General features: G+C 22.1%; 1 protein-coding gene across 2 annotated transcripts in view; it reads left to right on the top strand.

The window, feature by feature from the left end:
• The window catches only part of LOC122501153 (protein phosphatase Slingshot), a 187,285-nt gene that overhangs the window by 91,225 nt on the left and 82,795 nt on the right, over positions 1-13,265 (top strand). For both annotated transcript variants that reach the window (XM_043610429.1, XM_043610430.1), the window contains one exon: positions 9,005-9,164. In XM_043610429.1, coding sequence (XP_043466364.1) covers positions 9,005-9,164 — 160 coding nt within the window. The remainder of the gene's footprint in view (positions 1-9,004; positions 9,165-13,265) is intronic.

The raw sequence follows: 13,265 nt of genomic DNA on the forward strand, positions 1-13,265 counted from the left end.
ATTTTAATAACAATAAAATAATAAAACGAATACGTCTGGACAATGATTAAAATATATTTACTCTAACTTTTCGAAATGTAAGTTATTTCCTCAACAAAGGAGTCTATCAAAAAGTAAAATGAAATAATAATAAGATAATAATAATAAAATAGGTAATAATAATAAAATAATAATAATAAAATAATATTAATAAAATAATATTAATAAAATTACAATAATAAAAGTACTATAATAAAATTGCAATAATTAATAATCAAAACAAAATGAAAACAATAATAATAATGATGCAGAAAAATAAAAATAATTATTATCCAAAAAAACTAGAATTAAAATTTATTTGTCTTTGATTTTAATTAATTATTTTTTGATGATTTATAATTATACCTAATAATAACAATATAATAAATAATACAAAAAAATAAGAAAATGAATTTTGGTAAAACAATAAATATAATACAAAATAGTGAAATTAGTAATAGTAAAAATAATAATAATGCAAAATAGTAAAAAGAGTAATAATACAAAATTTTAAAAATAGGAACAATATAAAATAGTGAAAATAATAATAATACAAAATAGTAAAAGTAGTAAAAGTAGTAACAGTACAAAATAGTAAAAATAGTGACAGCATAAAATAGTAATAGTAAAAATAATAATAATACAGTATCAGTATAAAATAGTAAAAATAGTAACAATATAAAACAGTGAAAATAATAATTTATACAAAACAGTAAAAGTACAAAATAGTAAAAATAATAATAATACAAAATAGTAAAAATAGTAACAAAACAGTAAAAGCACAAAATAGTAAAAATAGTGACAATATAAAATAGTAAAAATAATAATAATACAAAATAGTAAAAATAGTAACAAAACAGTAAAAGTACAAAATAGTAAAAATAGTGACAATATAAAATAGTAAAAATAATAATAATACAAAATAGTAAAAATAGTAACAAAACAGTAAAAGTACAAAATAGTAAAAATAGTGACAATATAAAATAGTAAAAATAATAATAATACAAAATAGTAAAAATAGTAACAAAACAGTAAAAGTACAAAATAGTAAAAATAGTGACAATATAAAATAGTAAAAATAATAATAATACAAAATAGTAAAAATAGTAACAAAACAGTAAAAGTATTAACAGTACAAAATAGTAAAAATAGTGACAGTAAAAAATAGTTGAAATTATAATACAAAATAGTAAAAATAGTATCAGTAAAAAATAGTAACAATATAAAATAGTAAAAATAATAATAATACAAAATAGTAAAAATAGTAACAAAACAGTAAAAGTAGTAACAGTACAAAATAGTAAAAATAATAATAATACAAAATAGTAAAAATAGTAACAAAACAGTAAAAGTACAAAATAGTAAAAATAGTGACAATATAAAATAGTAAAAATAATAATAATACAAAATAGTAAAAATAGTAACAAAACAGTAAAAGTATTAACAGTACAAAATAGTAAAAATAGTGACAGTAAAAAATAGTTGAAATAATAATACAAAATAGTAAAAATAGTATCAGTAAAAAATAGTAACAATATAAAATAGTAAAAATAATAATAATACAAAATAGTAAAAATAGTAACAAAACAGTAAAAGTAGTAACAGTACAAAATAGTAAAAATAATAATAATACAAAATAGTAAAAATAGAAATAATATAAAATAGTAAAAATAGTATCAGTACAAAATATTAACAATATAAAATAGTGAAAATAATAATAATACAAAACTGTAAAAGTAGTAACAGTACAAAATAGTAAAATTAGTGACAGTATAAAATATTAACAATAATAATAATACAGTATCAGTATAAAATAGTAAAAGTAGTAACAATATAAAACAGTTAAAATAATAATAATACAAAACAGTAAATTAAGTAACAGTACAAAACAATAAAAGTATTAATAGTACAAAAATAGTAAAAATGGTATCAGTCCAAAATAATGAAAATAAAAAATAGTGAAAATAATAATAATACAATAGTAAAAGTAGTAACAGTACAAAATAGTAAAAATAGTGATAGTATAAAACAGTAAAAATAATAATAATATAAAACAGTAATAATACAAAATAATAATAGTAGAAAATAGTAAAATAGTAGTAGTGCAAAATAGTAAAAATAATAATAATACAAAATAGTGAAAGTAATAATAGTACAAAATAGTAAAAATATTAATAGCAAAAAATAGTAATAATAATAATAATACAAAATAGTAAAACAATATTGAGTGGGAAGAATTCAGTGCAATTTTCTTATGAAGTGGAAGTGCAAATAAAAATAATAATAAGAGATGAAAATAAATAGTTGTTTTGAGGTTTTTTTTCGCGGGTTGAAAAAAAAATTTGTTTTATAGTACCGTTTCTGGAGATTTGTTTTTTCTATTATTAGTTCGTGTATATAAACTTGGCAAAATTGTATAAAACTTCTCAGCACAACAGTGAGAATTGTTTCCCAGGTGAATATACAAGGTTCCCAGCATCGCAAGTAGACACCATAACGGAGACGCCCAAGGCTCATACCCCTGCGGTATCGACAGCAGGGGTAAAAAATCAACGCTGTGTTGGGTAGGTTGATGGGTTAAGGTTGTAGCGTTAAGATTCCTGTATTCTCCCCATAACAAAAGGAAACCGAGGTCTTTCTCTCTCTCTCTCTCTCAACATCCCTCTTGCTTTTCTATATACCAAACGGCCTTTCAATGGAAATCCTCCTCCGAAAAAGATTCTCGTCTGAGGGTCAGGGGACAGCTGCCGGTACATTCACCTCTGATTCGTAAATAAGCATAAGTCCTTCATATTCTCCTGATGCTTTTGCGAAATTATTTCTCATTCTTGATTCGCTTCCTTTTTTCGTTTCTTCTATTGTTATATTTACTAATCGATTTTTCCCTTATTTTGAAAATTAATTGTTCTTTGAATCATTTTTTTATTGCTTAATTTTTTGTATTTTTTCTGGTTTTTTTTAATTTACTTGAAATTTTGGTTTGTTGATTTAAAAATATTTGTTAATTTTATTTCCTTCAAATATACATTTTGAAGCCCTTTTTGAAATGTAGGGCAAAATGAAGCAATTTCTACACGTAGTTAGAGATTAGAAGAGTGGGGAGCAAGTCAAAAATGGAAATGCCAATTAGTAACTGGCGTAATTATTGCAAGTCATTAATATTAATAAAATTAAGAGTACGCATATTAAAACGAGTGTGTGTACGTGCCAATATTACTAATCTCAGAAAATAGAACTAAAAAGAAAAAAAATCCCCGACAATTGATTATTATTTTGTTTATTTATTATTCGGTCCAAAGGTTTCAAAAAAAGCGTAGTGTCTGTATCACTTCCTATACACAGTGTGACGCGCACGGAGAATATGTAACTTATAATGCTTTGTGTTTGTCGTTCGATGCTCTCGAATATGTCAATGCGCTTGCCGATAATGTCGATGTCGATCGAGCGAATCGCGTTTATAGTTGATGACGACCCGTTTACATACAAAGACGAAGCTTCGTCCTACGTACAAGGCTTTGAAATTCATTGCGCTTCAAAGAAAGGGAGTGAGAGAGAGAGAGACAGAGATGACTTGCAATGAGAGACGAATGTGTAAACACAAGGACGTAGCCAATGGCCAGTTGCTACTATTTCTTGGGTCTACCTTGTTTCAGCTAAAACTTGTTTATTGCTCGACACACCCTGCAATCATGAAATGCAGACAGTGTGTCGTCTAAAGGAAATACTAATCAAATGCATCAAGTGGAATTAGCATTGCAGTAAAGAAGGAATATTAGATTTAGTTAAGATCCTGGTAATTAAATAAATTTGCAATTTTTATTTCATTTTAATTCAATTATTATTTTATTTTATATATTTCGGGGCGTTTGTTTTTGCCTATAATTAGCTTGTAAAAATTAGAAATTTTTTAAAATTAAAATTATAAACTGCATAAATTAATCTGCATACGGCAAAACTGTGTACGAATTAAATTAGTAATATTTTATTTAAAGAAATTTGTTTACTATTTATTTTGCATACAGTTTAACTGCATACGAGAAAACTGTAAACGAATTAATTTAGAAATTAATTCAAATCTCGTTAAAGTGCATAACTTTAAAGTTAAACTGCATATATTTCAACTGTATATATGTATGGAATTCAACAATTCGACTAACTTCAAAAAATTTAAGTACCAATTTTTTAAAACCTAATTTTTTGTAGAATTTTTATAATTAAAATTATTTAATATTTAAATTTAAAAACATTTCAGTTTGGAAACCTTTAAAATTTAATATTATTTATTAAAATTGTAAACGCAACTTTTTATAAAATAAAATTATTTTTTAAATTTTTAAGTAAAATTATCCTTTGAATAATTTGTAGATAATAATAATAGTTTCTATGATAGTTCTTCAAATAATTAAATTATTTAAAACTCACTTCTTTGTATAAAATGCTACTTAAAGTTCAAAGGTTTCAAATTGAATTTTTTTTAAATTTTAACTTTGAATAATTTAAAATAAGAATTCTCAAGGACTTAGTTTCTTGAAAAATATTGATTTAAATTTTTTAGAAATTAATTCAATTTTTGAATAATATATACATTGGAAAAATTTTCAATCAATTGAAGTATCGTAACATTTAAATGAAAAAAAATTTAATTTTATACTATTTTAAATGAACCTTCCTTTTTTAAAAAAAAAAATAATTGAATTCTTAAAAAATTTGTTTAAAGTTACTAAAAAATCGATTTAGAGAAGAATTTTATTTAAGAATTCTAGAGAATAACTGAATTTTAGAAGAATTATATTTGTAATTTCTATAAATAATCAAATTTCAGAAGATTTGAAATTGCATTTTTAAAAAATTTTAATTTTTGTGAAAAAATAAATAACAAACAGTATTTAAAATAATTTAACAAAATTACTGAAGCATTATTAATTCTGAAAAAATTAGGCTCTTAATAAATTTTGTTTGAAATTTAATTAAAATTTCTCCAAGATAAATTGAATTCACGAAAATAATTAATTGAAAATTTGTAAACCTTTGAAAATTTCGTCAAATTATGTGGAAATACATTTTATATTTTAGAGAATAAATTAAAAAATTTATTTAGTTTTCTTAAATTTTTTATTAGATTCACATTTTTTATATCAATTCGTTGCAATTTGATAGTTTTAAGTTACCAGTGTTAAAATTTTTAAACTGTTAATCAAATTAAATAGTTTGATTGAATTTAATTTAATTTGATTCAATAGAAAAAATTATTTGAAAATCATTAATTTTTTTTGTTTTGAAAATAACTGAAAAATAAATAAAATATTTGAAAATCGAAAAAAGTTGAAAGTCACAATAATTCATAATTTGTGTAGTATATTCTATTATTAAAACATGAATTTTGCATGCGTGCAAAAATGAAATTTTGGCTTTCGGACATTCGCGTTTGGCAAAGGCGTGCTCTTGACACTCGAAGTTTCTCGCTACTCTGGAAATAGCGCTGACGAATTTAGCGTGCGGCGATGTGAAAATTCTAATAAAATAGTTTTCAAGTCGAACAAAGGTTTTTTCTTTTTTTTTCATAAGGAAGTAATGTAATTTTTTTTTCTTTTTCATTTCGTATTTATTTATTTAAATTATAGTTGTACAAAGTTTCCTCCACGAGGAAGCAAAAATAAAATAATAACTAATCTATAATAGAAAAAAGTAATAAAATAGTAAATAACGTAATAAGTAAAATAGAAGAGTAAATAATAAAAATTATAATTTTTATTATTTACTCTTCTATTTTACTTGTTATGTTGTTTACTATTTTAAATATCCATAAAATATTATAAAAAAATAATAATAAAAATAATAAAATAATAATAAAAATAATAAATAATAATAATAATAATAAATAATAATAATAATAATAAAAATTATAATTTTTATTATTTACTCTTCTATTTTACTTGTTATGTTATTTACTATTTTAAATATCCATAAAATATTATAAAAAAATAATAATAAAAATAAGAATAATAATAAAAAATAAAATAAATAACATAATAACAAATAATATCAGTACTGAAAAAATAACTATTTTTTACTATTTTTTTAAAAACAAGAAAGGAAAGGAATGAATTTGGTTTCGAAACTTATAAAGATGATTGATCTATTCACAGAAACATCCAACAAAACGTGATTATAGAAAAAGAAAATTGACAAAACGCATTCGAAACACAGTTTTTGTGTACAAGGGAGGCCTTTTTAGTTTTCAAAAGTCGAATGAAAAATGCACTGTTGTACTTTCACTGAAAGGGAACAAAGAAAAGGTTGTTGTTACACACGAGTAGTACAAAGTGATGCTATTGTTAGCAGAGATTATGTTATACCTTATGTGTGTTGATAGTTTAACATAAACGTTGCTTGTTCTTTTTTTTTCTTCACGAAATTTCCATGTAGACATTACGTATTCACACCTTTCATTTCTTTAACAGCAAAGTTGGAAATTTTTTTATTTTTTTTTTTGTTTTTCTAGTGTGATGAACAAAACGTTTATTAGGTGTATAGTCTGCTCCTCTGTATTTCATTATCATAATATCGTTTACCTTCCACTGTATGCCAAAGCTCAATAACTGCTTTTCAAATCGTTCTGAAAACAAAATTATGGAATATTTTTCTCCTTTATTTTGTGTTTATTTAAATGGGAGGAGTAGAATTTTTTTTTTTCGAGAAACGATAAAGTACTTTAGGAAAAAAAATTTATGGCACATGACCCGTTTATTTGTTAAATAAAAATAGAAAGTAAAAGAAAGTATTGCCAAAATCAAAATATTTTTTACATGGATTTTAAAAATTATTTTTTCGATTAGTAGTAACAATAAATAAATAAATAATAAAATTTCTCTATTAGATTAAACTCTGATAAAATAATTTACCATCTAAAAAAGGGATTTATTTACTTTATTTATTATTTTATAAATAAAATAATTAAAATTTTAGTAAAAATTCACTAAATCGATACTAAAACTTGGTCGCCTTTTTAATAAAAAATAAAGTAAGTAATTGTTTTTTAAAAAATTGTATATTATTACTAGTAAAATTTTTGATAATTTTTTGCTTCAGAAATTAGTGAAAAAATGGGAAATTTTTAGTAAGAACTTCTTTGCCATTTTAGTGGAAAATAATTATTTTTAAGCAAACTAAGTAATTTGCGGTGAAAAAAGCTAATTGTTGGTAAAAAATAATTTATTATTCGTAAAATCTATGCTTAATAATAAATAAATTATTTATGATAATTTTGTGTGGGTAATAAAGATAAAGAACATCTTGAGATTCAATATGGCAATGCTACTGTCCACCTGAGAACGCCAAGGTCACCGCTAGATGGCAATTCGGTTGTTAAAACCAAATTCCTCGCCACCTTGTGAGGATCTTTTCGTTCTCAAGTGGATAATTTACAATTAAAATGATAATTAAAAAACAAAATGTAATTTTGAATAAATTTATAATGAAATAAGTACCAATAGTATTAATACAAAGAAGAAAAAAAATAATAATAATAATACTAAAACTAATAATAATACCTAATAAAAAATAATAAAAATTTATGAAGTCATTGAGTGTAATTTACTAATTAAAAATACAGAAAAATTGAAGTATACAAATAGAAGCAATTGAAGTGATCAAAGTGATAGGAAAGTGATCTTTCCTCACTTGACAATAATAAATTAAAATTAATAAGCCAATGAGCTTCGAATTTTTTATTATTATAATCTATGGATTGTGACACGTCGATTAATGATTAAACGAAAATGAAGCGGCTCATTGGGAAAATATAGCGTACCAACTATTTATGGAATAAATCAACCGTTTCATTCCCATTTAATATATATATGTATACATGTTCATATATATATATATATGTATATAAATTAAGATCTCTCTCCTCGTGGTTTTCTTAAGCGACTCGCTAACGACGATCGACGTCGATTTTTATTCCTTCGAATAAGACCAATTGACGAATTGACCTCGCGTGAACCCCCGCGGTTATTCAACCGTTTTCTTTCTTCTTCTTCCTCTCCACCTCTCTCTCTCTCTCTTTCTGTTATAATCGAGAATTTTTATATATATAATACTGCCTGCACTTATGTAATGACTTGACTTAAATGAATATTTTTTTTCCTTCGATATTACATTGAGCGTTTATTTACTTCGAACTTTCGGAAAAAGTTTGATGTTTTATTTCTTTTTTACAGTTTTTATTATAACTTTTATTTTATTTTATATTCAAGAAGGAATTGAGTTTTTTATTAATTAATATTTTTTTTAATTAGTTATTTTTTTATTTTATTCTTTTTAATTAATTTCTGTCTATTTATTTGAGATAATTTTATTTATTTATATTTTTGTATTTTACTGTTTTTTGTTATTTGTATTTTTTATTTATATATTTATATTTGTAATTAAATAAAGTTGTATTTTTGTATTTTAATTTTTTCTAGTTATTTGTACTTTTTTAATTATTTATATTTTTATATCGTAAATAAATAAATTTGTATTCTTGCATTTCAATTTTTTTTAGTTATTTGTACTTTTTAATTATTTATATTTTTATGCGGTAAATAAATAAATTTGTATTTCTGTATTTTATTTTTTTTTTTACTTTTATGATTTTTTTATTTCTAATTTTTATTATTTATTTATTATTTATTTATTATTTATTTATTATTTATTTATTATTTATTTATTATTTATTTATTATTTATTTATTATTTATTTATTATTTATTTATTATTTATTTATTATTATTATTTATTATTATTTATTATTATTTTCTTTAAAAGTCATTTTTTATTTTTTTTTTTGTACTTCGAAATATTATCCTTTTGCCCCTGAAAAAGAAAAACAAATCTTTCTTTAATACAGAGTTATTTGCATAATTTTTTTTTATTTGATTGCTCCGCAAGAGAATTCGTTTTTTTTCTTTTTGTTAAATTAAAATGCTTTCCTTCTTTTTCAGCCTGAGTGAATGCTATTTCGCGGGCAAGGGTGCGGCCTTGGTTCTACCGCCAAACGAAAGAGCACGGCCGTCGCGTCGTGTTTCGGCCGCAGGATGCGATATTCAACAGCATCTTCAGTCCATGTTTTATCTCCTGAGACCCGAAGAGACTCTAAAAATGGTGAGTAATAAATAATATACAAAATCTTTGCTAAAAAAAATGGACACAAAGAAATTTTATTTTTATTTTATCATTCAAAAATCATTTTTCTTTTCAAATTTTTACTTTATTTCCGATTTTACTATATTTTACCAATTAAACTTCGAAAATATGGTAAAAATTGTCAGAAGTGGTCAAAAACTTCATAAAGAGTTGGTTTGGGGTAAAAATAGTAGAATTTGGTTTATCCTTTTTTGCGTGTGGCGTGGTCACTGGGTCAAGTTATCGGACAGGGAAATGTTAACGTCGTGCGTTCGAATCCCGGTGCTTGATAATTTTTTTCTTTGACTGAAAAAATTTTCTTTTCCCCTGGAAGATATTTTTTTACCAATTCTTTATTTCTCTCATTAAATTTACATGAAAAATATTTATAATTTATTATTTATTGTCAAAATTAGAGTTGTTTCTAATTATTATTTCTTATTAAACAGAATAATATTTATTATCAAATAAATTTGAATAATATTTTATTAAAAAAAAATTCAATTTTTTTTTGTCCTGAATATTTTGCGAAATAAAAATCCAACTTGCGATTCCCTCGTGGACGAAAGTGGAAGGAATTAGTGTATAATCGCCGGAACTCGCGCGCGTTGCTAATAAACGAGTCATTTGTATCTCTTGAAATTTTTGAAGTCAAGTCTCTTTGACAGGAGAATTGGCAATTGTTAGGTTGTGAAATCGTTAAGTTTGCGACTTAAACGATCCGCGTCACGAAATGGCCTTGAGTTCATGTTGCCGCTAATCACTTGCTCGCAATTAGAAAGTAAAACCATAAAACATTGAATCGTAAATTGGAAATGAACTGAACCTAACATTATATAGATTTCTAAGTGTAACAGGTGTTCCCTGATACACACAGCATCACATTCATTTTATAATTATTAATATTTCAACTTTTATCTTGTTTTTCTTTCTTTTTCTCTAATATCCTAACAGTAATTGTCGAATAAAAAAGTCAATTTTATTTTATATTTTTCCGTATTGCAAATTTTATTGCAAATTCTCGCGTGCTTTTCACTTTAATTATATTTTCATTGATAAATTATTTTGCTCTTAATATGAGTTCCTTAATGTATTTTTAATTTGTTGAAAAATGAATGAAAAAAAAACCGAAATAAATGATAAGCAATAAAATGAAATAAATAAGTCGATAAAATAAATAAATAAAGAGAAGGAACAAAATAAACCAAATACACAAAAACAAAATAAATAAAATAAAGAAGTAAATAGTTAAAATAAATAAATGAAACAAATGAAGAAAAAAACAAAGAAACAAAATGAATAAAATAAATTAAATAAAAAACATAAAGAAAATAAATGGATAAAATAAACCAAAGAAACAAAATAAATGAAATGAACCAAATAAAAGGAATAAACAAAAAATGGTGAAATAAATAAAAAAAATTCAATAAATAATGCAAATAAAATAAATAAAAAATAGTTTATTTTTAATAATAAACAATAAAAAAAACGTAAAAACGTAAAATAAATTAAATAAATAATTTTAAAATGACAAATTAAATGGAGTGGATTCAAAATAATAAATTAAATTGAGTAAATAGGAGAAATAAATAATGAATTTTATTGCATATTTTTCTGCTACATTAACGTTTTATCTAATAAATTAAAAAAAAATTAATCCTTATTTTATCGAGGTAGCATATTACATCATAACATCACTTTCTTATTGGTCGAATATTAATATTTTAATGTTTCTTGCAAAATTGAATTAGTGCCAGAGTATATCTCTCTCTCTCTATCTGAAAAGCAAATGTTCTATATAAAGAACGTAGAAAGCAAATAATTTGCATTAAAAATAAACTACTTGAAACGCTGTCCAATTTTGTAAAATTGTTTTGAAAAGAATCCCCCCCCCCCCGCAAATTATAACAAAAGAAAGAAATTTTTAGTAAAAAAATGAAAAAGAAATATAAAAACATTTTTTTCGATTTATTAAACAAAGAAAATAAATAAAACAAAATAAATAATAATAATATTGGTTCACATGTAAGTTAGTAGTATAAGTCAATTTTTAGTCAGACCAAATGTTTTGAAGTTTATTTCAGTAGTAATAGTCAATGTAAATCAGACGAAACATTTTTTAATTATATTATTATTATTATTATTATTATTATTATTATTATTATTATTATTATTATTATTATTATATTATTATAATTTGTATAATTATTTTTTCCTCACTTTTTAAAAAAATTTTCTTTTTAAATATTTTTAATTGTAAAATTAATGTATTGAAAATTATTGATTTCTTGCAAAGTGTCTTATCAAAAAATTTGAAAAGAATAATTGAATTCCTTCGAAAATTTTTTTTTTTTATTAAAATAATTCAATTTTCGTAAAGAATTGTATTAAAATTTTTAAAAATCCTAATTAAATTCTTTTGAAGAATTCTATTAAAATTGTTTTGAAAAGAATTGAATTTCCGCAAAAAATTGTGTACTATTTATAAAAATAATTAAATTACTCCGAAGAATTTTATTATTTATAAAAATAATTAAAATGTTTTGAAGAATTTATTAAAATTTTAGGTAATAATTGAATTGTTTTGAAGATTTTTATAGAAATATTTGAAATTAATTAAATTCTTTAGAGAAATTCAATTTAAATTTTTTGGAAAATAATTTCTGTAAAGAAATATAGAAAATAATTGAACTCATCAGCAGAATATACTTCTTTAAAAATATAATTGAATTCATAAGAAGAATTTTATTATTTTTTAAATATAATTGAATTCATTAAATTTTTTTGACGAAAATATTTAAAAATTGCATTGACAGTAATTTAATTTGCATATAGAATTCATTTTAAAATTTTGAAAATAATTGAGTTATTTTTGGAGAATTTTAAATTCTTGTTGAAATTGAATTTTATGGAAATTTTTAAAAAGAATTAAATTCATTTCTTTAATTTTATTTAAATTAAATTAAAAATAATTTAATTCCTGCAAAGAATTTTAGTATTTATAAAAATATAGTTTAATTGTTTCGAAGAATTCATTAAAATTTTAGGAAGTAATTGAATATTATGGAAATATTTAAAAATATTTGAATTCTTCCGAGGAATTCAATTAAAATTGTTTTGAAAAATAATTGGATTCCTGCAAAGAATTTTACTATTTATCAAAATTATTGAATTGTTGCGAGGGATTTATTAAAATTTTAGAAAATAATTGAATTCTTTTGAAAATTTTTATAACGAATTAAGAAATAAATTAAATTCTTTGTGAAATTTTATTGAAAATAATTAAATTGTTTAGAAGGATTTATTGAAAATAATTGAATTCTTTCGTGAAATTGTATTAAAATTTTGTTAAAAATAATTGAATTCTTGCGAAAAATTATATTAAAATTTTTGAAAATATAAACAATAATAATTAATTTTGTACTTAATAAGTGAATTTTAAAAATTTATATTTGAAAATAAAAAATTTTGTAATTTGCATAACAATAATAAATTGAATATCACGTTCGCGCGTATAACATTCGCTACTAATAATAGTATTTTTTGATAATATATTTATCAAATAATTTTGATAAATAATAAAATTTTTATTATGTACGTTAAAGAAACAAAAAATGTTCTAAATTATTATTTATAATTAATTATTAATAATATATACAGAAAATAATAATATAATATATTGAATATAATAAAATAAAGTATCACAATGATAATTTAATAAAATTAAATTTAGAAATTAAATTTCAATTTAATAAATAAATAACATCGTAGTCATTAGCAAATAGTGAATAATAAGTAATAGACAGTGCATAACGAAAGATAAATAATAAATTATGAAAATAAAATGAAATAAAATGAGAATAATTAGGGACCTAATTTCGAGTTTATAGAAGTTGCATCAAAGAGATGAAAATTGAGGAGTGCATTTGATGGACAGAACTGTGAGCTACAAGCTGAGACCTACTTGTGCGTGAGGCATGGGTAATCGTGATAAAGATGACGTATGTCACGATTGTTCTTGCCATCAGGCAAAGAGGTCGAGACCAAAGAAAGTTCACGACTTCCAATCCAAGTTTGCTT

Source organism: Leptopilina heterotoma, unplaced genomic scaffold (genome assembly GCF_015476425.1).
Source record: "Leptopilina heterotoma isolate Lh14 unplaced genomic scaffold, ASM1547642v1 Lhet_205, whole genome shotgun sequence".
In the NCBI taxonomy this organism is placed as follows: domain Eukaryota; kingdom Metazoa; phylum Arthropoda; class Insecta; order Hymenoptera; family Figitidae; genus Leptopilina; species Leptopilina heterotoma.